A 25903-nucleotide genomic window follows, 5' to 3' on the forward strand; every position below is an offset into this window, starting at 1 on the left:
AAATCTTTGAGCTGTTGTGAAGACACAGTGCGAACAATGGACTCTAAGGGGGTTATTCTAACTTTGGAGGAGTGTTAATCTGTCCCAAAAGTGACGGTAAAGTGATGGATATACCACCAGCCGTATTACGAGTTCCATAGGATATAATGGACTCGTAATACGGCTGGTGGTAAATCCGTCACTTTTGGGACGGATTAACACCTCCTCCAAAGTTAGAATAACCCCCTAAGTCCCACAATGCCTTTGCACATGTTAAGATAAATTAACCAATGAGGAGGTGATTCACGTAAGGCTAACTATCTGCCAAACCACTGGGAACAAGACGGTAGTTGAAACACGTTGGTGGCTCTTGATGGAATTATGGCAAAAAATATAATTCAATAAATACGTCTTAACCTTCTGGGAGTGCAATTTAACTTTGTTGGATCAATATATATATATATATTTCCTAGTAGCCATATATACAGACCCCTCAGGATATTGAGGCATAGATTAGTCAATTTTGCAACACAAATATTGTAATTTTGCGGCACAAACACAGAAATTTCTCAGCATTTTTGCAGCACTTTATTTTGGCATTTATATGTATTTTTTCAAGTTTTGGGAAACTTGCTAAAAATAAATACCCCCTGGGCCCGCCACGTGTCTCGTGGGAGTTGGGCCCTAAACATTTTTAAAAGTAAATGCCCCCTGGGCCCAAAGTAGGCCCTCTAGGTGCAGAGCCCAAAACGTGATAAAAGGTCATGCTCCCAGCTGCCCTGTGGGAGACGTGCACAGGTGGCATTGATTTGTATAAAATTTTGGACCCACAATCCACGGGGCATGCAGCGGGCCCAGGAGCATTTATTTTTTAATATGTACGGCCTGTCGCAATTTGTTTTGCAAATTGTGAAATCCTGGAGGGTCTGTATATACAAATACACATATATTACCTACTGGCAGTCGGCAGGTAGTTACAGTTAGTACCTAGTTTCCATAGGAAAAGCATTTTTTGTTTTGCCAGAAACTTTGGTGCTGTTTGCCGAAACTTCACAAAATTTTGAAAACTGATACAACAGTTGGTTGCGCTGCTGTCTTCAAAGTTTTGGGGTGATCTGTCAAGCAGGGGCATAGAAAAAGTGGTGGTCATGTTTTTGCCATGCATTTTCCCATAAGGATTTTGAACACAATTACAGCCAGAATCGCTGAACGGAATTATATCAAATTTGGCAGAAAGCTAGCTCTTGGTCCAGAAATCATGCTTTTTGTTATTTGGTGTAAATCCATTCAGTAGTTTTTGAGATGTTAAAGGAAAAATACATTTGTATAGCTGGACACTTGGGGTCTGATTACAACTTTGGAGGAGGGTGTTAATCCGTCCCAAATGTGACGGATATCCTGCCCACCGTATTACGAGTTCCATAGGATATAATGGACTCGTAATACGGCGGGTGGTATATCCATCACATTTGGGACAGATTAACACCCTCCTCCAAAGTTGTAATCAGGCCCTTGGTGTTCAGACATGCTCTGATTGGCTAATTTAAAGGAACCTAGTCAATCATGATTGGTTGGTGACAATCAGAACAGTATGTTTTGTCAGCCATCACAAGGCTCAGAGACTTGGTCCCTGTGTCCTGAAAATGAATTTGAAAAAATATGTAAGTGGGTAGGGTGAGCACACCCAGACCCCAAAGGGCATATATGGAGCACCCAAACGCCCCCCCCCCCCTTTATTATATGGCCACAAAATGGGCAACATGCTGTGGCAGCACTTACAGAACTCTGGGAAATGGTCTCCATTGAAATGCATTGTAGTGAATTGCAGGTTTTGAGGGTCATAAAAAGGAGAACATGTAAAGGGTGATAACAGGTTTTAGTTACAATAAAAATCATTTGTTGATGATACCATATTAATTTTAGGAATTGTGGTGTGTTCCTAGGTGATTTTACCCAGTGAAAAAGCCTTCTACTGGGATTGCACGAATTATGTTTGAGGAAAAACTGTTTTCTCATGATTTTGCCATAGATTTCAAGGAAGGTGATCCAGAAGCTAAAATGAGAGCATATTTTCTGTAAATTAACACTATCTTTCTCAGCCATATGATAATGAAGTCAGACATTCTCAGTAAAACATACTTCCAACAGGAGTAGCCTGTCAGTTGATTCCCTTGTGTTCTACTCAGTGTTGCCAACCCAAAGTAAGCCCAAAATGAACAAGCCCTAGCCCAAAACAAGCCCAAAGCTGCAACACTCAAAACATGCAATCATAGGCTGTAAGAAACATTTTGAATCATAAATCTAACATTTTAAAGCATAATTGTTATTTCTATTTTAAAGAAATATGTAAAATTCTGTGTTTTTCATTTTGTATTTTACACTTCTAGTCCTTGTAATCCCAATATAATGTCAGTGCCAAAATGTAAAACTAGCATTTGCTAGGTTACCTACAGCATTTACCTGTGAGATTCGAGAGCCGTACCTAATATATACAACCTGCTTTTCTTACTGCCTTTCAGATTCACACTGTGCACGCTAGATATGGGTGAAACACACGTCTGTGGACCCCATTCAGGCAGGAGACTGGCTTTATTTTTGCTGTCTCCCACCTGAAAATGTCTCTCCTTCAATAGGAGTCAATCGGGAAAATACATTCTCCCAATATGTTTTTTTTAAATCTCCAACTTAAATGTTGGCATGTATAGAAACGCAACTGGGCATCTGGCATCTCCAGTGCATATCTATAGCCTGTTCTGATGCTCTTCTACTTTCAAGAATTGGCAGTAAAAGGGCAGCAGGACATTCTGTCAGTAACCTCATGCTGCCTCCTCTACACCTACTCAGGCACTGCTCCTACTCACGTATTAGTGGGCTACCTCTGCTTGGAGTATGAAGGTCAACAGAAACTAACAGAAACCAACATCCTTGCACTTTTCTCCTTTGCTGATGCAGCTCATCCGCTGATCCTACTTCCAGCCCTCTCAAGGCATTTTTTTAGTTTCAATACACACCACAAAATCAAGCCTGGAATAAGCATGGACAATACAACCAAAATAAGACAGATGGAACATTTTTTGGACTCAGGATTGTTAAACCATTAAAACTAAGAAATACTATTTTATTCAAACTAAGTATACAACCTTTTGTTGCATGATACACATTCCTTTTAGTGAGAGTACAACATTTTGCTATAATATGTAGAGTTGTCTACAATCACCCCAAATAATAGTTCAGACTTGCTCCATTAAGCATCACTCTTCTAGGTTTCATGTGTCTAACACACTGATACATTTAATACAAATAAATTATATACAACTTTGTCTGTGCATTTTCTATGCCCTGCTCCTTTGTAAGACACTGTCCAACCTTCCATGTATGTACTGTGCCATCACACTTAGGCCTAATTACGACTTAGGCAGACGGAAAAGGCCGCTGCCGAATTCCCGCGATCAGGTTAGCGCCAGTGGGGTCCCTTTCCTGTGGCCCCTATTACGAGTTTCCCGCTGTGTCAGCAAGCAGAAACAGAGATTCCGCCCGCTGGCCCAGTGGAAAACAGCTCACCACATGGACGCCAGCTCATAATAGAGCCGCAGGCAATGTTGCACGCATAGGGTGCACCAGCACCCGTCACGCTTTTCACTGTCTGCAAAACACACCAATACATTTATTAAACGTCGCAAATCACAACTAACTAAACCATACCACACACCCCCTTCTAAAATGGGCTCTCAAAATCTAGGTACTCTAAACACCCCTCTGTGTTCCCGGATAAGAGAGACAGGAGAGAGATGGGCAGGGGCACCAAACTGACCTTACAGGGCAAGCGTCAGGGGTTGCAGCAGCACAATACAGCATGCAGGGCAAGCGGGGCACATGGACCACAGAGAGCTGTTTTGTTATTCTTTTTAATTTAATTTAATTTTTATTGGCAATCAAGTTTGCATGCCAGATTACACTGGCCACTTAATTCCAGTGAAATCGAATGTGAGAAAATAAGAAAAAAAACACAAAAAAGTACAGATGGAAAAGCTAATAAGACTGTTGCTTGTTGCCTCTGTACCACTCCGGATCCCTCTAAACTTTATCCCAACCCCAACCTTTGCGGATAGAGCTCTTCGCGCTGTTTAACTTGCTGTATTTTTTAAGCCTATGCTTAAAAGTGGGGGCGACAGTGCATTTCCACTTTTGCAGAATTAGCGATTTGCCCTCCAGGGACCCAATCCCAAAAATATTACTGCTGTCTTAATGTTAAATGAACATTTGAAGTTGGTATTCCCAATACCACCCCCTTCAAGTCTGGTACGATACGAGCTCGTAGTTGTTTCCTAATTGTGTTAAAAACTTCAGTCCAAAATCTAATCTAATGCAGGACAAGAAAAAATCATATGAGGCCAGTCACTCGGGGAATATCGACACCTGCAGCATGCTGCCGAAGAAGATGATTACATTTGCTGCAGCCGATGTGGGGTGTAATAAACTGCCCATTTAGAATAAAAGACAATTTTTTAAAAGTTTGCTCCTCGGACAGCCTTATAAACCATGAGATTATAGTGACCCCAAGAGGCAAAATCGATTTTACACTCTGTAGTATTTGAGATTGAGGCCAGGGCTACAAGGGCGGCCTGCTCCTGTAAGTATAAATACAGTACCCGATATCATTTATCCAATCCAGTGAGCCTATTAACAAAAGGGGCCTTGCTAATATTATCTTTGGTTGGGCTGGATGTCTTAGTGTTGCTACGTTCCAGATTGCTAATTTGAAGATAAGAGTAATGAAGAGCGGGCAAGACCATACAGTTTGCTGCAGTCAGCTGATCCCATGATTTTATCCGCCCTGCCAAGAGGAAATTGCTAAGCCTAAGAAAACCTGCCCTTTCCTGCTTTTTAGGGTCGAGCCTGCATTGCATGCGATCGCGCATGCGTATCGCAGTGAGACGCTTTAGTATTTAGAAAAGGGCTCTGAGCCCTGTCAACTTCATATCAGTGTTTTTTATTGGTTCGTGGGCTTGCCTAATAAAATCTGCTTGTTTTCATTAGTCGAAGGCACGCATATGTCATGCCTTTTCCAGTGGCTAGCCCTCCTCGAGCGCAGCGACCAAGTACAGAAAACATGCGAGGCTCGCTGTTTTCCATCGGGCTCGTGGACTTCTTTTTCTCTAATTTACGAGTGTGATCTCGCTTGTCAGAAGTCGAGCGCTTTACATAGTTAATTTCACTTTTTCGAGTTACGTACATAAATGCACTTTTGCCCGATAGGTGAAAAGTCGGGTTAGGAGTTTACAACGCGATCAGCTCTAACATGAGCAAACGCGAGACCTGTTGCATTGCAAATGCTTTTTAATAGTGCTTCGGTCCAAAGATAGACCGACCAGCCCAGAATCCCTTAAGAGCATCAAAGGATGCAACAAGGAAAACTGAAACGCTGTGTGAAGGCAATGAAATGTACTGGCCAGAAAATGAGGAAACTTATAACGAGAACGTTTGGGAAGTTTTGGAATTTTCAAAGAGGGGAAGCTGGACATCTAATTCATTAGGCACACATTGCAAGTAAAACAGTTTGCGGCACTATTCTCACTGTCAGCATGATTTAACTAGTCCAAGAAGGCTGCTTGACAACATTTCCACATCTGAGGTAGTGCCAAGTCTCCATCTTCGGTACTAAGCTAGTACTAGCCTTTCTTCCTTGCCACAGAAAATAACAAATCATTTAATCAATTTCTGAAAAAAAATATTGCCAAACTTTCATCAACACATTTGTGAAAACAAAGGTGAACAGAGGGAGAATCAACATTTTAATAAGTGCTACATGTCCTATGATGGTTAACGGTAGATTATGCCAACTAGTTAAAAACAAGTACACTTTATTGACTATGGGGACATAATTCAGTTTAAACATATCATCAATTTGGCAAGAAACAAAAATGCCCAACTAGCGAATGAGCCGAGTAGCCGATCAGTACTGTTGCATGTCAAAGGGTAAGACTGTAGGCGAACAGTAGTAAAGCAGATTTATTCTGGTTGATCCTATAACCTCCTATGTCCGAGAAGGACTGAATGTTCGTGAAAGTGTTACGAACATTGCCTGCTAAATAAAGAATCATGTCGTCTGCGAAGAGCTTTATTTTCAGACTCCTGGGTTTGGAGGACGAACCTGGGGATCTTGTCTGAGGCCACAGCCAGGGGTTCACGGAACAGATCGAAGAGTACTGGGGACATGGGTCAGCCTTGCCTAATGCCTCTTCTTATGGGTATTTGCTCAATGGCTTGAGCATTAATCATAATTCTGGCTTCGGCCATAGCATAGAGGTTACACAGAAGCTGAACTAGATTTTGTATGAAATGTATGAAAAATGCCTTTTGCGAATCGGAAATAGCGATTTTTAAGAAATCGCTATTTCTGATTCGCAAAATGCAATGTATCATATTTGCGATTCTGTAATAGCGATTTCTTAAAAATCGCAAATGCTATTACCGAATCGCAAATTGCGATACAGCCCCCATTCGCATCTATGGGCCTGTCGGCCCATATTTGCGAATATTATGCATTTCCCAAATTGCGAATTCCTAACTGGAATTCGCAATTTTGGGAAATGCAAAGTCCAGGGTGCTGGGGGCCTAAGGCCCCCTCTGCTGAACCCCCCAAAAATTTTTTAAAGCATGTAAGGTGCACACATGCCAAAAGGGCATGTGTGCTTTACAAGTAAATTTTAAAAATGCATTTTAAATGCATTTTTTAAAATTGCACATGGTTACCACCAAGTTCAACTTGTTGGTAATAGCGATTCCTTAATGCCCAATTCGCATTAAGGAATTGCTTCATACATGTGCTTTAGAAATCGCAAATAAGGATTCCTTATTTGTGATTTCTTATTTAGAGAGTCGCAATTTGCGACTCTCTAAACAGGGTCGCAATTTTAAGGAATCGCTATTTTAGCGATTCTTTAAAATTGCATTCAGAATGCCTTTGATACATTCTGAAAGGGCTTTTTGCATTTGCAAATGGGCATTCGCACCGTTTGCGAATGCAAAAAGCTTTGATACATCTGGCCCCAAATTGGTTGAAGGATCTTGTGAACTGCATATCTCAATGCCTGTAGATTTTGGGATGTTGCTTGCAATTGTACGGATCTCACTACAGATATTGAAATTGATGTTCGCATGAGTAAATTATTGCTATCCTGCCAGCTCTCACCTCTCTTGTAGAGCTCTGCATCGGTTGAAACTCGGACAAGGTGGTGCAGTATTGTGGTTGACCATCAACACTGTTTTTTGTTCCTGGAGTGGCAGAGGGCTTTACTATCACTACCACAGTCTCAGCATTAGGTGTACCGCGCATTGCTGACTAGATCTGTTCATCTTTACGCAGCTCTGTGGGACAGGTAGTTGTGAATAAGGGATATGCATGTATGCTGGTTCCTGAAGTGCAGTTTAACGGAAGCCCCTGCTCACTCACCTCAGCATCAGAGATGGCAAAGAGCTTCAGATTCTTCCAGATTCCTCTCCCCACTTTTAGCAGTAAAGTTAAGCTGTAGGGGTTTGATGGTGGAGTTGCTGGTCTCTTCCACTGCCATGCGGATAATGAACCCTCTTCTTGGAATGACTTCTTCTCGGGGGAATGCCAAGGTAAGAGCATCGCTCTCCTGGTGGCTTCGATGGTCTGCCAGGCGATCAAGTGAAGTAGTCATAGGTTCGTTGCCGAGGATCTTGGTCCAGTCCCTCTGGAGATGGAAGTATGGTTGCACTGTTTGGAAATACGTGAAGGTTTGCCCATCACCCGGTTCTTGATATTGAGTCTCTTGAGGGACGCTTCATTGATTACCCTGAACTGGGATCAGCACTAAAGAGCCTCCTGGGAAGTCGCAAGCCACACTTGTAGTTTTCCAAGCTGCTTCTACCACAGTCCACCGGGTCTACTCTACTTAGAGGGGAGCCTATTGCTCACCCTTAGGTTGCATGAAAACCCACTGTCAGCCAATCATAGATCTGGCTTGAAACAAGCAGAGCTGCGTGAGACTAGTACTTTTGTGATGATTTTTGAAGGTGGTGCACATTATTTTTGTTGGGCGGTTAGGGCGATTGTCAGTGTTTGGCAGTATTAATCTGCTTATAAGCTCCTCTTGGTAAAGTAATGGCAAAGTCTGCAGCCACCCCTGGCACTCCCATCATATGCTGTATGTTTTTAGGAGGGGTCAGCGAGTATTCATTGATTTAATTACATGATGTTGCTTAGCTGCACTGGAGCTCCTTGTACCGCCAGAGATGCCTCCTACCTTGAGGGCCCGTTACAAGCACAAAGTCAAGACGTAGAAAACTTTAGGTTATTTCAGCAAGCACAGTTGAAGTGGTCTGCTTCATTTAGGATAGTATCAAGAGTCGTCTACGTAGACTGGCCTCTAAAAATCAACCAAAGAGACTCACCGTCATCACCTCCCCTTCCCACCTCCACTTCCCCTGGTCTGGTGGCCTGATGTTTTGGGATGCGATATGCGAGGGAAAGCAAAGCCAGTCAATGTCCTTTGACCCAATATGCATGTTCCGCATTCCGCTTCAAAAAGAATCGAAAACTGTCTCTCATCCGATCCTCAGTGCTGGCCGTGCAGATACCGGGAGGCATCAAAAAGTTTGAGATCCAGCTGTTTGCATGAAGCGTCCGAAAGCCGCGACTGCCATATTAGACGCCGAAGTGTGTAGTGTCCTGCTGGACACGTTCTAGTGTTTCCACCAGCCACTCCGCTGAGGGCTGGCTTCTACACTCACCCCACACCCATCCATCACACGCGTCACCAGTCAGGTGACCCTGCAAATAAAAGAGGCCGGGCGCATGTGCCCTGGACAAGTTATGAAAATCCTCTCTATATGTCTTGGCCACCTTATTGCAGAAGCATGAGAGCCTAGGGCCCCCAACACTACACAGTGGATGCCGGAAGCAACCTCAGCCACGGAGGATGAGGGGTGCTCTATGTGGTTTGCATCCAACAGAGAGCTGTTTCATGCAGGCTCACCCTTGATGCAGGGATCCACAAATGTCATTCACAACTTGTGAAGATAAACATTTATAAATGCAGAACCAGTCAGCAAAAAGTTACACTGTCCCACATTGCCAAATGTTTTGTTAAACCCAAAATAGTGTCAATGTACTACATATAGAAGCACCTTTTAGACTGCACATTCTTAATTTCCTTACAACTCAATTTGCATTGAAAATTTGATTTATAATACACATTGTTTCATACAGAACATTAAAAAAAATTGTACATTAACCCCAACAAAAATCACACGCAATTCTCAAAACATTTACAGGAATGTTTGTCTCTAAATCTTTCTAAGAGTTCTAAAATGAGTTTATAAATCATGCAATGCAAAAAAATACGTTACGAGTAATGTGCAATATGGTCCTGTATTGCCTTCTCGTGGTTCAGGTGACATTTGTAAACTACTGAGCCTTTGGCCTCCTGCTTTGTAAATGTCACCAGAACCCCTCGATGGCAAAATAGACACATGTTACAAATAACCTGTTATATATTCTCTCTACATATTACTTTATTTCTACTGCTTTGTAATATATCCTGCCTTTTTATGCAACAAGAAAGAGTTAATAAACCTAATTCCAGTTATTCACATAGGCTTTGAATTATAATTTATGCATGCTAGCTAACCATCTACACTGAACGTGCAAGACATAACCCTTTACCTGTTTCTCAGCAGTTTAACTTTGTCATGTTACAGTCTATTTTCCACACCCACCATTTTGTCCAATCACGTCCTTTGGTGGGTCACAGTTGCCAGGATCTCGTTTCTCTATCACTGGGAGACTGTACCCATCTTCCCCTTCCTTTTCAATTTACGTATGGTGTGGATTCCTTACTGAATTAAATGCACTTAGTTCAGAGGAGACAGTCACAAGGAACAAGCAGTTGGCTGTTTGCCCAGGTTCCACTCCTTTCAGGGCCCCACGCTACACTGCTAAGTGTTTTAGATATCACAAAAGCAGGATTTGACTGATTTTGGATGTATTCATGATGAGGCCAGCAATTACAGTCACTCTTATATTGTATTATCTGCTGAAACTATCTCCAGATGTGCCCCAAGTTATTGTTTTTATTTTGACAAAATGCCAGAGCTGCTAGAAAACCAGAGAGGGGCCAAAAATGACATTTGTAACCCAGGCCGCACAAATGCTCCTGAATGGTCTGACCACAACTCATACACATTCTGCATAAAAGATACATTCATTCAACCTATTCACCCAAAGGATAGTTGAGGGGACTGGTACTGCAGAAAGTACCAATGACTCTAAATAATTAATGCTATAAACATAAAGATCCAAGAGAACCTTAAAATAAATAAACATATACAAAGACTAAGAGGTCTGTATGCTTTGTTTGTACAGGAATTGCAAAGGCCTGTGAGCAGAATCTCAGGAAAACGCTGCAGTTCGGAGGCAGGTGCGAATTTCCTAGTGGCATGGAGCTGAAGGCTATGGTGGTGAGTTATGAAATAGGCCAGAAAATTTTTTGTCATTCGTTCAATTAAACTGGGTCATGATAGGGTGACAAAAGACTGCTCCCATTTGTCATTTTCCTCCGGAATTACAATTATACCGTTTGCACGGTTGCTCAAAAACTCACCCTTTGTCCAAGAAAGGCTAATGCAGTTGGCGAAAATACTCTTGTGTAGCAGATGGCTCGTATCGTCAATCTGCAGGGGTGTTAATATATGTCTTTGAGTAGTTGCTTGTTATGATATACAGTAATTAGTATATGTATGTTAGATTTGGACCCCTATGTTGAGTACAAAAAAGTGGGTTAGCTTATGTATAACATGGTTACTTCAAGATGGATGGCAACGTTGTCACACCACATCAAGTAAAGTAGCAGCAATGTGGAGAGGTCCAACAGCCGAAGACAGTGTTTTGGGCAGGCTAATAGCAGTCACACAGTGGGAGGTATCTGATGGACCTCTGATGGCATCCAGAAGCCGGAGCATAGAGGACAACCTGAAGGAAGTAGCTGGCTAGCTACGTGCAGTCAAAAGTGCACAATTCAAATAACATTGTTTTTTATGCTGTCTTGGTCCCTTCTCACCCACTCTTTATAGGTAAAGATGACGGGTCACCTTCATGGGCCCTTCCTACCACATAAGGAAAGTTCTTACCATCTATAGTCACAGTAGCAGCAGCAACCAGCAGACTGAAGATGCAGGGCACTGTATTCTATTGGCAGCGCAGGATGGGTGTGTGCCGGGTAGGATCCTTTCTTCTGCTGGCACCCTTCCAGGTTCCTAGCAGTAGAGTGGGGGAAGACCACAGCCCAACAGCAGAACATATAAGTGACACAGCCTAACCTTTGTCGAAAATTCTACTGACTGAGTGAGGATCCCAAGTTTTTTATTTTCTGCAGTTTGGTATAGCACAAACCTGGATCAAAGGCGTCAGAGTGCTTTACATTCACACCAGAATACATTTCACAAACGTTTATTTTTGGGGCACAGGGCGATTAAGTGATTTGACCATAATCACAGGATGTTGAGCCCGTGCCAGGACTCAAACCTGGTTTCCCTGTTCCAAATTCATCAGCATTGGCCATTAAGCCACATTTCCTCCTCACATCAAAGGGCTCTTTCATCTCCTATCCCCATAATTACTTTTACGAATTCCAGGCCATCCCTGATGAAGAAGGTAATTTATACCAGTCAGTACAGAGCACACCAGAGGAAGCATGCATCCATAGGTGATGTCAGGAGGATCATCTAACAAGGGAAACTAATCTGCTTTTAATACCGTTCTCTCTTTCCCCTTTCACTTGTAATTGACTGAGGCCTACCCCAATCAGGGCTGTTCCTAGACCATGGCTTAAATCAGTGGGGCTTCTCACAAAAGTGCTACCTTAGAAGCTTTCCGGGTTGCTTCCACTGCAGCTATGTATGAACCCCACGTTTTAGGGGAAAAGGGAAGAGCTCTGTGATTCATAAATGTGTACTACACTGTCTTCTGGTGTAACTGTGCTCTACACATCTTATGTAAAGAAAGGAATGAAGTTGACAGGTAAAAGTATAGTCAGTTACAGACTGCTTAGTCTAGAGATCATGTGGCATTCATCTTTTAAAGTAAGCACTTCTGTAAGTCTCCAGTAGCTTTAGAATTAAAACTGCAAGAGTTGTTCTGAGTTGGATGAGCTCCCAGTCAATGATCTAAGGATCCCGCAGCTTCTATGGGCCTATGATGCCATGTGCTTATGAAGCTGAACTTGATATCTCAACAAAGCATAGAGTTAATTAGTCACTGTTTTTGTGGACTAATGTATCCTTCCATGAAGTGTGATTTCTCTGTCTATATAAATCCAGATAGTGGCATGGACAACAAAGCAAAGATTGCAGTGATTGAACTGAAAGTCAGAAGCACTCTTAGCATTCCAAGAGGGGAAGAAGCTGACAGGAGAACAGAAAACGGATGTGAACAAATTCTGATGATAATGATGTTGTCACATCTGATTCCATTACCCACAAGACAAATGTGTGAGTAAAGCAGAAACAACTATGAAGGCACACTATCCTTTAAAAAGAAGATTGCAAGTAGTAGGTATTGATCAGCTAGCTGAAGCAAGCTATCCATGCCTTCAAACATATCAAAAACAAAGAGAAAGAAGGAGGCTGAGGGGCTGGGGCTGTCCTCCTTATAGCCTATATAAATTACAACAGAGGCCCAGCTAAAAGAACTACCACAGGATGGATAGGAAAAAGTATTTTCCTGTTAGAAAAACCTTCACCCACCAGGGTTACCCCTTGGTGGCATGCTTCATCATTGGGTTACTTCCCATTCCGCTACGTACCGGGGCTTGCTACGACCTACGGGATATGTGGGAGCCAGACATGCCAGATGGCATATGAGGGCTCTGCAGTGGGGCCTGAAGTTCCAATGGGCACAGCATCAGGGAATTCTTACCGACTTGGTTCAGATCTCGGATGGTGGTTAGTGAACTGCGATTGGGTCAAAGGCAGACTCCTCTCCCTTCCCCAACCAGATCTCACAGTAGTGACAGATGCGTCACTTCAGGGATAGGATCAGAGGTCACTGGTCCCCGGCGGAATCTGGGCTCCATATCAACTTATTGGAGCTTCGGGCGATCCGACTAGCATTAAAAGCATTTCTTCCTATTGTGAAAGGGAAGGTAGTGCAGGTGTTCACGGACAACACTACCGCAATGTGGTACTGCAACAAGCCGCAACAAGGCCGAGGACCCTTTGTCAAGAGGTTCTGCGTCTCTGGACATGGCTGGAACACCAGGGCATAACACTGGTGGTTCAACACCTGGCAGGTTCTTTAAACGCCAGGGAAGACGAGCTCAGCCGAAAATGCTTAGCGGATCACGAATGGTATCTCCATCCGAAGGTGGCGCAAGGACTCTTTCAGCAGTGGGGAGAGCCTTGGTTAGATCTGTTCGCCTCCGTAGAGAACGCGCAATGTCAGCAGTTTTGCGCGTTGGAGTTTCCAAGAGGGCTATCGCTAGGCAACGCTTTTCTTCGCGAGTGGAGTTCAGGCTTCCTGTACGCCTTTCCGCCCATACCACTTCTGCCCAGAGTTCTCAAGAAAATCAAGATCGACCGGGCCCAAGTAATCATAGTGGCTCCAGATTGGGCACGGAGAGTCTGGCATCCAGAGTGTCTCAAAATAAGCATTAGTCCTCCAATCAGGCTGCCTCTTCGAGAGGATCTTCTGTCGCAGCAGCAGGGGAAGGTTCTTCACCCGAACCTGTCAACTTTGCAGCTTCATGCCTGGAGGTTTACCGGTGACAGTTGATGGTTTATGACCTCCCTTCCGAAGTCTGTGATGTCATTCTGGCGGCCAGGCATGCCTCTACTAAGTCGATTTACGCCTGCAGATGGAAACGGTCTGTTGATCCTCTTTCTTCTTCTCTTTCTAATATCCTTTTGTTTATTCTATCTCTCGCCCAACAGGGTTCCTCCTTAGGGACCCTTAAAGGCTATCTTGCTGCCTTATCAGCTTTCTTACGCTTGCCCGATCAACCATCTTTGTTTAAGTCTCCTGTAGTACAAAGATTTTTGAAAGGGCTTGTGTATTTGTTCCTACCTGTGCCTTTTGTCATGCCCCAGTGGGATCTTAATCTTGTTCTTACCTTCCTAATGTGTGCTCCTTTTGAGCCCTTGCATAACTATCCTCTCCGGCTGCTCACTATTAAAACAGCCTTTTTTGTGGCAACTACATCTGCCAGGAGAGTGAGTGAGCTGCAGGCTTTCTCTTCAAAACCACCCTATCTCATGATATATCCTGACAAGGTAGAGTCAAGAACTTGTGCCTCTTTCCTCCCCAAGATGGTGACCCCTTTCCATCTGGGTCAAAATATCACCCTGCCCACCTTCTTTGCACCACTGCATCCCTGTAAGGAAGAGGAGTGTCTCCATCGGCTGGACCCAAAAAGAGCGTTGTCGTTCTACCTTGACTGCACAAAAGAGTTCCAGGTGGACGACCAACTCTTTGTGGGCTACGCTGGTGCAAAGAAGGGTCGAGCAGTACAGAAACAGTCCATTTCGCACAGGGTCGTTCTCTTATTAAGGTCTGCTACGCTTTGGCCAAGAAGCAACCTCCAGAGGGCTTGAGAGCTCACTTTACCAGAAGGAAAGCTGCCAACACTGCGTTAGCTTGTGGTGTACCCACATTGGACATCTGTCAGGCGGCAACGTGGGCTTCCTTGCACACGTTTGCAAGACACTAATGCCTGGATAGCCAGGTGAGAAGAGAAGGGCATTTTGCCCGCTCAGTCCCGCAGGACTTTCTAATTTAAAAATATATCCTTCAGATGCAACATCATGGGTGATAGCTTGGGTATCTATCCTAAGGTAAGGAAACTGCAGATAGAAGTCTCTATCAGATGAACAAGTTACTTACCTTCGATAACAAATTATCTGGTAGAGACTCTATCTAGCTGCAGATTCCTTACACCCACCCAAGTCTTCCCGTTCAGTGGATATTTTTATACATATATATATATATAATTATATATATATATGTTTTTTGGCATTTTTGCCTTTCTTAAAGGCATGTAAGGATTTTTACTTCAAACAGTCAAGTGAAAAAGATCAATCAATCAATCAAAAAATGTATAGAGCTCGCTATTCACCCGTGAGGGTCTCAAGGTGCTTGGGGGGATCAAGGGGGGGTCACTGTTCGAACAACCATGTCTTGAGGTTCTTTCTGAAGAGCAGGAGGTCTTTGGTTTTGTGGAGGTTGGTGGGGAGGGAGTTTCAGGTTTTGGGGGCGAGGTAGGAGGAGGACCTGCCTCCTGTGGTGGTGCATTGGATGCGGTGGACTGCGGCTAGGGCGAGGTCGGCTGATCGGAGGTTGCGGGTGGGAGTGTGGAAGTTCACTCTGTCGTTGAGGTAGGTTGGGCCGGTGTTCTGGAGGGATTTGTGTGCGTGGATGAGGATCTTCAATGTGATTCTCTTGTCTATGGGGAGACAGTGAAGAGATTTGAGGTGTGGTGAGATTCGTTCGTGGCAGGGGAGGCCAAGGACAAGGCTGTGTTCTGGATTCTCTGGAGTTTGCTTATGAGTTTGAGTGTGGTGCCGGCATAGAGGGCGTTACTGTAGTCTAGTCTGCTGCTGATGAGTGCATGGGTGACTGTCTTCCTGGTCTCTGGGGGAATCCATTTGAAGGATTTTTTTAGAGTGCGGCGTGTGTGGAAGCAGGAGGAGGTTAGAGCATAGATTTGCTGTGTCATGGAGACGGAGGGGTCCAGGATGATGCTGAGGTTGCGTGCGTGGTTTGCGGGGGAGGGTGGGGGCCTAGGGCGGTGGGCCACCAGGAGTCGTCCCATATGATTTTGTTGGGGCCGAAGATGATGATCTCGATTTTGTTGGAATTAAGCTTGAGGTGGTTAGTTGTCATCCAGTTGGCGGTGTTGAGGAGAGCAGCATGTAGGTTGGTTTTGGCGGTGGTGGGGTTGCGGGTGAGGATGAGTTGGGTGTTATCTGCGTAGGAGAGGATAGTGATTCCGTGTGATCGGAGGATGTTGGCTAGGGGGATCATGTAAATGTTGAAGAGTGTGGGGCTGAGGGGGGACCCTTGGGAGACTCCGCAGATGATCTTGGTAGCGGTGGAGTGGAAAGGTGGAAGGCGGACTCTCTGGGTCCGGTCGGTGAGGAAGGAGGTGAGCCAGTCTAAGGCTTTGTGGCGAATTCCTATGTTGTGGAGGTGTGTGCGGAGTGTGTGGTGGCAGACAGTGTCAAAGGCTGCAGAGAGGTCTAGGAGGATGAGTGGGACGGTCTCGCCTTTTCCGTCTTTGGTCCTGATGTCATCAGTGCATGCGATGAGGGCGGTTTCCATGCTGTGGTTCTTGCGGAACCCGGATTGTGAGGGGTCAAGAGTGTTGTTTTCTTCGAGGAAGTGGGAAAGGCGGGCGTTGACTAGTTTATCGGCAATCTTGGCGGGGAAAGGGAGGAGTGAGATGGGGCGATAGTTGGAAAGGGTCTCCGGGTCGGCTTTGTTTTTTTTTAGGAGAGCAGTGATTTCCACGTGCTTCCAGGGGTCTGGGTAGGTGGCGGAGTCGAAAGAGGAGTTGATTATGGCGCAGAGTATGGGGGCGATGGTTGGGCTGGCTTTGTTGTAGATGCGATGTGGGCAGGGGTCGGAGGGGGATCCGGAGTGGATGGAGTTCATGTTTTTTTCAGTTTCTTCGTGTGTGGTGGGGGCCCAGGTGGTGAGTGTGGTGGGGGGGTCATGAGTGGGGGTTGAGTTGGGTGAGTGAGGGGTGTGTGTGGTGGATGTGTGTGGTATGAAGCTGTTGTGGATGTCCAGGATTTTGTGGTGGAAGTGGTTGGAGAGGGCGTCACATAGGGGCTGTGTGTGTGAGGGGTCTATGTTGCTGGCTTTCGGTTTGGCTAGTTCATTAATGATGGTGAAGAGTTCTCTTTCCTCCCCAGGAGAGTGAGTGAGCTGCAGGCTTTATCTTCAAAACCGCCCTATCTCATGACATATCCTGACAAGGTAGTGTCAAGAACTCAAGCCTCTTTCCTCTACAAGATAGTGACCCCTTTCTATCTGGGTCAAAATATCACCCTGCCCACCTTCTTTGCACCACTGCATCCCTGTAAGGAAGAGGAGTGTCTCCATCGGCTGGACCCAAAAAGAGCATTGTCGTTCTACCTTGACTGCACAAAAGAGTTCCAGGTGGACGACCAACTCTTTGTGGGCTACACTGGTGCAAAGAAGGGTCGAGCAGTACAGAAACGGTCCATTTCGCACAGGGTCGTTCTCTTATTAAGGTCTGCTACGCTTTGGCCAAGAAGCAACCTCCAGAGGGCTTGAGAGCTCACTATACCATTGAGAAAGCTGCCAACACTGCGTTAGCTCGTGGTGTACCCTTGTTGGACATCTGTCAGGCGGCAACGTGGGCTTCCTTGCACACGTTTGCAAGACACTACTGCCTGAATAGCCAGGTGAGAAGAGAGGGGAATTTTGCCCGCTCAGTCCTGCAGGACTTTCTTTTTTAAAAATATATCCTTCAGACGCAACATCATGAGTTATAGCTTGGGTATCTATTCTAAGGTAAGGAATCTGCAGCTAGAAGGCTCTATCAGATGAACAAGTTACTTACCTTCGATAACGAATTATCTGGTAGAGACTCTATCTAGCTGCAGATTACTTACACCCACCCAAGTCTCTCCGCTATGCAGGATATTTTTATACATATATATATATAAAACAATATATATATGTTTTTTGGCATTTTTGCCTTTCTTAAAGGCATGTAAGGATTTTTACTTCAGTCAAGTGAAAAAGATAAAATCCATAACTGTTAGTTCTTCCATGACTATGCGCTTCTGGAGTGGAAAGTTGTGGGAAAAGAACTGATATACGCGCGCCGAGGCAGCGTCTGTATAGACAACCGTGCTGTCATAGACAGCTCCAACGAAGCTGATGACGCACGTGGAGCCAGATGACGCACGCGGATCCGAACAACGCCACCCGACGGCACGCGCAGGGTACTGCGTAACAGAAAAATTTGGGATTCGAAGCTGACGCCAGGGAATTCTAAGGTAAGGAAGCTGCAGCTAGATAGAGTCTCTACCAAATAATTTGTTACCAAAGGTAAGTAACTTCTTCTTCCGAACAATAATACCTCAATTTTATCTGAGTTGAGCTTCAGACAGTGTTCGCTCATCCATGAGCTGATGGAGAACCTGCAATCATAGAATTGCATTGAGACTATCGGATCATTATTAAAGGCTGACACAACAATCTGGGTATCATCAGCATAGGAAGTTATGGTAAAGGTAAATGATTTAACCAGAGAGGCCAAGTCCCTAACGTACACGTTGAAGAGTGTAGGCCAAGCGAGCACCCCTGTGGGAAACCGAAAGGCAAAGTAAAAGGGAATGATTCAAAGTGGTCGAGGGCAACAGTATCTTCTCTGCCCAGAAGGAATGATGTCAGTAAGGCCAATGCCTTGCTCTTTATGCCTAAAAATCTTAAGTGACTGGCCAGCAGATTATGGTCAACCGTATCAAATGCCGCCGATAGATCCAGGAGGATAAGAGCCCATCACTGTCCACAGCGGCCTTAATTTCCTCAGTTGCTTTGATCAGGGCGGTTTCTGTATTATGCCCCGGTCTGAAACCAAATTGTGATGGATCCAAAAAACCATTAAGATGAATGAACTGAGAAACCTGAGGGTTCATTTCCTTCTCAACAATCTTTGCCAGAAGGGGAAGGTGAGAAATCGGGCAATAGTTTTTGGGGCCAGATGAGTTCACACCTGGTTTCTTTAGAAGAGGAAGGATTGAGGCTTTTTTCCATTGAGATGGAAGGAACCGAGAGATGAACATGGAAACAAATATGGTAGAGAGATTAGAACCTAGGGGCGGCTCCTCAATATGGGCAGAGGAGCATCCCCTCCCTCCCCCGCCAGCAGCTGAAGCTGCAACGCTTTCACCACAAAGGACAAATAAACTATGTTTATTATTCCTTTGTGGTGAAAGGGCGGGGCATTGGGGATGACAGCCTCGGCAGGGAGTGCACACAGCACTCCCCTCAGAGCGCATGTGTGTTTGGCCGGCACACTGGGGCCGGCCAAAAACACTAGTCTGTAGGCTTTCCTCTTCACAGACTCCCAGTCTGCCTGGGAGCACCCTAGCTGGGTGCTCTCTGCCAATCCTGATGCTGCTCTGAGCAGCGTCAGGATTGGTGCAGGGCAGGCTAGGAGCCTGTGCCTGCAGCGCCAGAGACTAGGGACAGAGGAGCAGCGGCAACAGAGGAGGTAAGTTTTTTTCTTTTCTTTCTTTTAAAATGTATTATTAAATGTGCCTTCCTTCCCCCCATGCTGCACCCGCCCCTCCCTTTTACATAGAAGCGAGCTGCGACTGTTAGAACTTATTATGTCTGGGGCTAACTTAAGCGTGGAGGGAAGGCAGGGGTCCAGAGGAGAGCCTGACTTGGCTGAAATTAACCTTTTGGATACCAGGTTAGGAGAGACAGGTTGAAATTCCATGAAGCATGCCTGTCCAGAGTTAGATTGAGGGAATTGTTCACTAGTTTCCGGCAGTGTTAGAAGTCTCGAATTTACAGTAGATTTGGTTAATCTTACCTTTGAAACCATGGGCAAGTTTTTTGCAGAAGAGTTTGATGTGAATGGTATCTCTACTGCATGGGAGGTAGTAAGTTCAGTCACCACTCAAAAGATCTCTGTGGTAGTGTCTTTGGCAGATTCAATTTGATGAGTGAAATAGTTGATTTTTTTAAACAGTAGAGATTTATAGTTGGCCAGTGCTAGTTTATACTAGGTTATTCATCTTCTTCATAGTGTGAGCGCCCACGCATTTCAAGGTTCCTGTACTTTTGTTTTTGTAATCTGAGTGCTTCAGTAAACCAAGGGGCAAGGGTTTACTTCTATTACTGGAAGAGATTTTAGACAGGGCTAATATATTGAAAACTGAGTTAAGCCAATCATTATGCTGCAAAGAGTATGATGTGAATAATTAGGCTGTGACTGTATCATCTGTTGATTGAGTTGTTCTGTATTAATTCTATCCTAAGCCCGAAAGCTGGTAGAGCATTTCATTTGAGGGTCTGTTTGGAGGTTTTGAGACGTGATTATATCTCAGATAATTGCATGATGGTCCGCTATTAAAAACATCCCAAATGACAATGCTCCTGGGCCTGACAGGGTAACAGCACAGTTCTACAAGGAGCATGTGCACCTACTGACACCAAGATTACTGCCTATTTTTGGAAGAACATTCAAAATAGTTGCCTGTCCCCATCCCTCAAGGAAGCCATGATAAGAACAATCCTAAAGCCTGGCAAGACCTTTGAAAAACCTGACTTGCACAGACCTCTCTCATTATTAAACTGATAATAACATACTCGCCAAAATACTGCTCCATAGTGTGCTGCCTTTGCTGCCCAGCTTAGTTATACAGGAACAATCACTTTTCTTAGCTGGAATGTCCACACCACAAAACCTCCTGATGCTATTTGCACTGTTGTATCACATCAACCCAGAGCTACAGCACAATTCCCTGACACCACAAAACGTTTGAGTTGCCATACCTGTTGTGCCTGCTGTAGAGAATCAGCTCAGTGGGGGGTTTGTGCACTGGGTAAAACTTCTCTGTACACCTGTAAACCAGGGGGCGAGAATCAAACAAGATGAAGATATGTCAGCCCACATAAAAATAATAAGAAGGATGTGGCAGGGCAGCCTACTCTCATCCATCTATTTGCTTTTGCATTGGAGCCACTGGGGGCTAGACAGAGATGCTATTATGTAAAGAGAGCTTTGTACTTCACCTTTAGTTGCTTAATAAACTTGCTGTGTGCTGACTCGTTTACCCTTTATGTAAGGCAACCAGCCACTAATTCCATGCCATTCATTAGGGAGTTTTTAAGATTTACCCACCTATTTGGCGTAAATATAATCATGGATAAATAAAGTATATTGGCTCTAAACATCGCTACTCACAGATTTGATCTAGAGTATTCCTACAATGGGAAGAGTCTTCATTTAAATATTTAGGTGTATGAGTGAGTAGGAACGCCATGAAAAAACAACACAAGAGTATTACAGCGCTGCCATGGTTAAAATAGAACAGTAAATAGACAAATGGTTAGAACTTCCCCTGTCGCTGGCTGGTGGATGATTCTTGTGAAAATTGTAATACTACTTAAATGTCTATACTTATTTAATGATATACCTGTCCTGCTGATGTAACATTCTGTGCAAGCCTGAGGTCTGGTCTGAACCAACTGGCACAAGCGTGCAAACAGCCCAAACTAAGATGGGAAACTCTGACAGACCCCTACAACAGAGTGGGATAGCAGTGCCTGATTTTGAGCAGTACTACTTGAGTGCTCAAATACAATACATACATTTCTGGCAGTTTCCAATGCCATACCAGCCACATGTGGCAGTAGAAAAAGATAACCTAAAACCAGTGCATCCCAATACCATAATATGCTCGTCAGTCTGACTCCCAATGGTGAGATAGACACTGCTAAGTATTGTGTGGGCTTGGAACAAGCTCCAGGACTGTGCAAAAATTGCTGTAGTCTATGAACCTAGAATACCTGTAGCCTTTAACCTGAGTATCCCCTCAACATGCGACCAAGAGGCTTACAGTCAATTGAGATCACTACACCTCAGCAGTATAAGGACACCTCTATCCAGGGGAGACATTTGGGGTTAAGTTTTACATGTCCTGGAAGTGAAAAACTCACTACTTCTAGGCCTTTTTCTCTCCCATTGAATAATATGGGGTTACCTTATTACATTCAATGTGTGCTAACTTTTGTTGGGAGCAGGTAGAAATAGCAAGTTCGGACTCAAAATATTTGTAATTTTAAAATGTCTTTAATGGTAAAGTTGGATTTTAAGTAATGACTCAGAAAATCCCTCTTTTAGAAAGTTGGCATTTTCTTGTCCTAACCATTTGGGGCCTACAGTCAGTGTGCTAGGTCATATGGCTGTGAATGCTTCTGCTGGTCGGGTGGGGGGGGTGTATTCTGATCAGACAGTGAAACAAAGGGGAATGGGTTTTAGCAAGATGAACTTATTCGCACAAAACCAGAGAAATTCAGCAGTTATAGTTAGAGTTATTTCAAGTAAATATAACTCCCGCCTATGGTAACTATAACTCACTCCCTGCGATAATTGAGTTTTTCTTGAATAATTTGGCTTCTAATGTTTCACTGATATTTTCATTGACATTATAAAAGTTGTCATTAGTGTTGTAATATCTGTGGTACTTGGCTGTGCAGGGCAAGAGCGAGTTATAGTTATCTTAGGCCGTGAGTTATAGTTACTTGAAATAACTCTAACTATAACTGCTGAATTTCTTTGGTTTTGTGTTAAATTCAGAACTGAACCATAACATCCTTGTAACCTATGTTTTTTCAGTGAATTTCTATGTTTTTTTTGGACGTAAAGTAATTTTCATTACTGTACATTAATACAACCACCGCTGTGCACGGCTGTCCGCAGTGTGAGGCAGGAGTTGCCACAGGGCCTGGCCTATGGCCAGTCCCTGCGGCCAACCCCCCTAACCACTCAACCCTACACTGTGCAGAGCCTTTGGCCATGCACGGCAGAAGTTGGCTGTATGGCAAGCCGCTCTGGGTGTGAGAATCGGTGTGCAAAGGTGTCTCTGGGTGTGAGAGTGGCTGCGCGAGTGTCTTTCTGGGTGCGAAAGGGTCTATGTGGGTGTGAGAGTGGGTGTGAGAGTATCTGATTGCACTTCAAAAGATGAAAGGTGCATTCACCGCCACAAAGGATTTCAGATCCTTTTTCAATATGGAATTGCAGAGTAAACACACTTGCTTTGCCTTCAAAAGGCCCAGGAGTAAGGATCATTTGTTGTTTCCAGAAGGGGAGTTTTACCTGGAGCAACTGCTACGTTTATATTTGTAAATGCTTCCTGTTGAGGTTTATGTTCTGTGAAATGAGCATTATGACCAGAATGGAAGCTCATCTGCTCATTTATCCAACAAGAGTCTACAGTTTTGTGCAAGAAGTTTATCCAACTAGAGTACTTTCTACTGGTTAGTCAGTAAGTGCTACCTCGTTGAGTGAATGGCCAGTGTGCAGGAGGGGGCTGTGCAGCCCATGTACCCCGGCCGATTTCAGCCAAGGGGACACCAGTCCCTGGGGCCCACCACTATTAAATGGTGGAGGGGAGCCATGTGTCCCCCCCCCCTCCCGGGCCGATTTCAGTCACGGGGACCTCATCCACCAGGGCCCACTACAATTCATTGTGGGGGTCTGCACCCCCCCCGGGCCAATTTCGGCCTCGGTGACCCCATCTCCTAGGACCTTGCCATGTCACCAGGGTGCCCCCAAGGCATCCAACTCCCCACCGTAGGGGACGAAGGCGGAGGCTGAATGCCCCTGTGGTTCCAACTGGCTTCCTGCTTCTTGTGGGAGCCGGTATTGCTGTCACTGTCAGGAAGCTGCTAAACATGGAGCTCCTTGTATGTGAGAGCCTTCATTACCTCTGTTTCTCTGCCCACATGTATGCGGGCACGGAAACAGAGGAAACCTTCGCTCAGCTCTCGCTTGCTGGGAGAGGAGTTGTGTTTGCTCTGACCTGGCGGGAGCTGTCAAAGTGCTGTACTAGAAGAGGGGATGGGGGAGGGGCACTGTTCTGGTAGAGGGGGTGGGGGGCGGTATTGTGCTTGCTGAGGGGGTGGGGGAGTCATTTGCCGATGACAGGAAAGAAATTCCCTGTCACTGGTAGCTTTTCTGCCAGGGTTTTCATGGTGGTGCTACCACAGCGGAAACCCTAGTGGAAAGACGGCTCATAATACTGCTGGCTGTCTTCATTGGACCACCAGCTCGGAGATGCTCATCTCCGCCCTGGTGGTCTGAGTGGGGATGTGGCAGGTTGGCCGAGGCCAATCCGCCACACTCATAATGTTGGTGAAACCACCACCATAGCCCTGGTGGATAATGAGGGCCTAAGTCTTTTTTCATGAAGATTTTCTTCAGCAGGACCAAGTCACCAATTCGATCTGACCTCCCTTTAGCCCTCTTTGGATACGCATCGCAGGAGACCTCGTGAAGAATTCTACCTTCGGACTTAGAGGATTTTTCAGGATGGAAATCATCATTTGAACCAAAGTTGAATCTTGATCTGACGTTTCTGTAGCCCACCTCAGATACGCTGAGTGGGAAGTCCTGGTCAACTTTTTACATTCAGACTTTGCCTCTTTTTTGCAACTTTTTCCTTCTGACGGCTGTCGACCCTGCACAGCAAGCCGATTTTGATGCAAGGTCATCTGATTGCCTTTCCCGAAGCCCCCGGTAAAATCCTGGAAGTCTAGGGCTCTGCAGCTTTTTAGCAGGACGAACCTGCAAGTCAGACGGGTTGCGGTTGAGGTAAGCTAGCTTGACTCACCAGGGCGGGTCCGTCCCTTTACAGTGCTTTTTACCGAAAGTTCTCCAATCTTCTCCAAACTTCTGGATCTTCTTCCAGAAGGTCTTAGAAGGTGCTTTAGGAGTCAACAACTCACCCCAAGGTTCCAGAAGTCTGAGTTGCTCCTTGAGGGTTAGGACTCCAGCTCCCAGAATGCTCCTGGTTCAAATCCAGAAAAGACCACCAGCCACTGGTCAGCTGGTCAGTTCCTTCAGGTTTTGATGCAGGGGACTCTGGTTAGCTATTTGTCAACTGCAGCAAACAGGGAGTCCCTTTTTGAACCAGTTGAACACCACATTCATCCCACATTGCTTTCAGATAGGCTAACATAAAGTTTGTGCCCCTATCTGAGACCACCTCCTTTGGGAATCCCACTCTGGTGAACACACCAAAGAAGGCCCCAGCGTGAGCAGTGACTGTCCTGAGGGGTATTTTCCCTGGGTGCATGGTGGCCTGGTTCTCAACCACCAAAATGTAACTGTAACCTGAGGCAGGTAAGGGGTCTAAGGGACCAACAATGTCAATCCTCCACCTCTCAAAGGGAGTCCCAACCACTGGTAGTGGTATCAAGGGAGCATCTGGCTTGCCCCCTGTCTTGCCACTGGCCTGACAGGTGACACAGGAGCTGCAAAACTCCTTGACTTTTTCTGACATATGGGGCCAATGGTTGTCCAGCCTGTTCTAGGTCTTGGTCTGCCCCAAATGTCCAGCTAAGGGATTGTCATGGCTTAGAGTTAGGTGGAATTCTCTATACTTCTGGGGGACCACCACTCTCCTGGTTGCCTCGGGTTTGGGGTCCCTTGCCTCAGTGTAGAGAACTCCATTCCCACAATAAACCTTAAGGGGCCCACTAACATCCCCTTGTTCTTACCTGGAGGCAGTCTTCCTCATGCCTTCAATAGTAGGACACTATTTTGGTCGCTGGCACAACTCATCTCTGGGGAACCAACATGCCCCTTGCAATTCTGCCAAGTCAGACAGTGCTTGCAGGGTAGGGGTCCCTCCCTCAGAGGTCAGATCCTCCCCCTCAGGATTGGATTCCTCCTGAACCTCTGTACTTTGTGGGGCTGGCAAAGCAGACCCAGTTCCCTTTCTCTTTTTCTTGGATGTGTGGCCCATTGTTCCAGGGTCCAAGTGTCCAGCACTTCCCTGTTGTGTTGCCTGTGACCTAGTCACAGCACACACCCATTCAGTAAGATCCAGCATCTGTGCATGGACCCTTTATTCCACCTCCTACAATTTAGATGCTTCCAGATCATTTCCCAGCAGGCACACAACTGAGAGGGCAGGAGCTACCACTACCTTCTTAGGGCCAGTCACACCTCCCCATTCCAGGCTCACTATGGCCATGGATGGAGTTTGGTTCTGCTGTCTGCATATGTTACTTGGTGGAATACACAAGGTAAGACCTGCTCTGGAGAATCCACCTTTTCTGTGACCATAGTCACACTAGCTCCTGTGTCTCTCAGAGCCTCCACCTCAGTCCAATTGACTTAGGCCT

General features: G+C 45.2%; 1 protein-coding gene across 1 annotated transcript in view; it reads left to right on the forward strand.

Annotated features, from left to right (window-relative positions):
- Nucleotides 1–25903, forward strand: part of MYO15A (myosin XVA) — a 761224-nt gene that overhangs the window by 662729 nt on the left and 72592 nt on the right. Inside the window, exon 61 of the mRNA XM_069212299.1 lies at nucleotides 10370–10464. Within this exon, the coding sequence (XP_069068400.1) occupies nucleotides 10370–10464 (95 nt within the window). The remainder of the gene's footprint in view (nucleotides 1–10369; nucleotides 10465–25903) is intronic.

Source organism: Pleurodeles waltl, chromosome 10 (assembly GCF_031143425.1).
Source record: "Pleurodeles waltl isolate 20211129_DDA chromosome 10, aPleWal1.hap1.20221129, whole genome shotgun sequence".
Taxonomy (NCBI): domain Eukaryota; kingdom Metazoa; phylum Chordata; class Amphibia; order Caudata; family Salamandridae; genus Pleurodeles; species Pleurodeles waltl.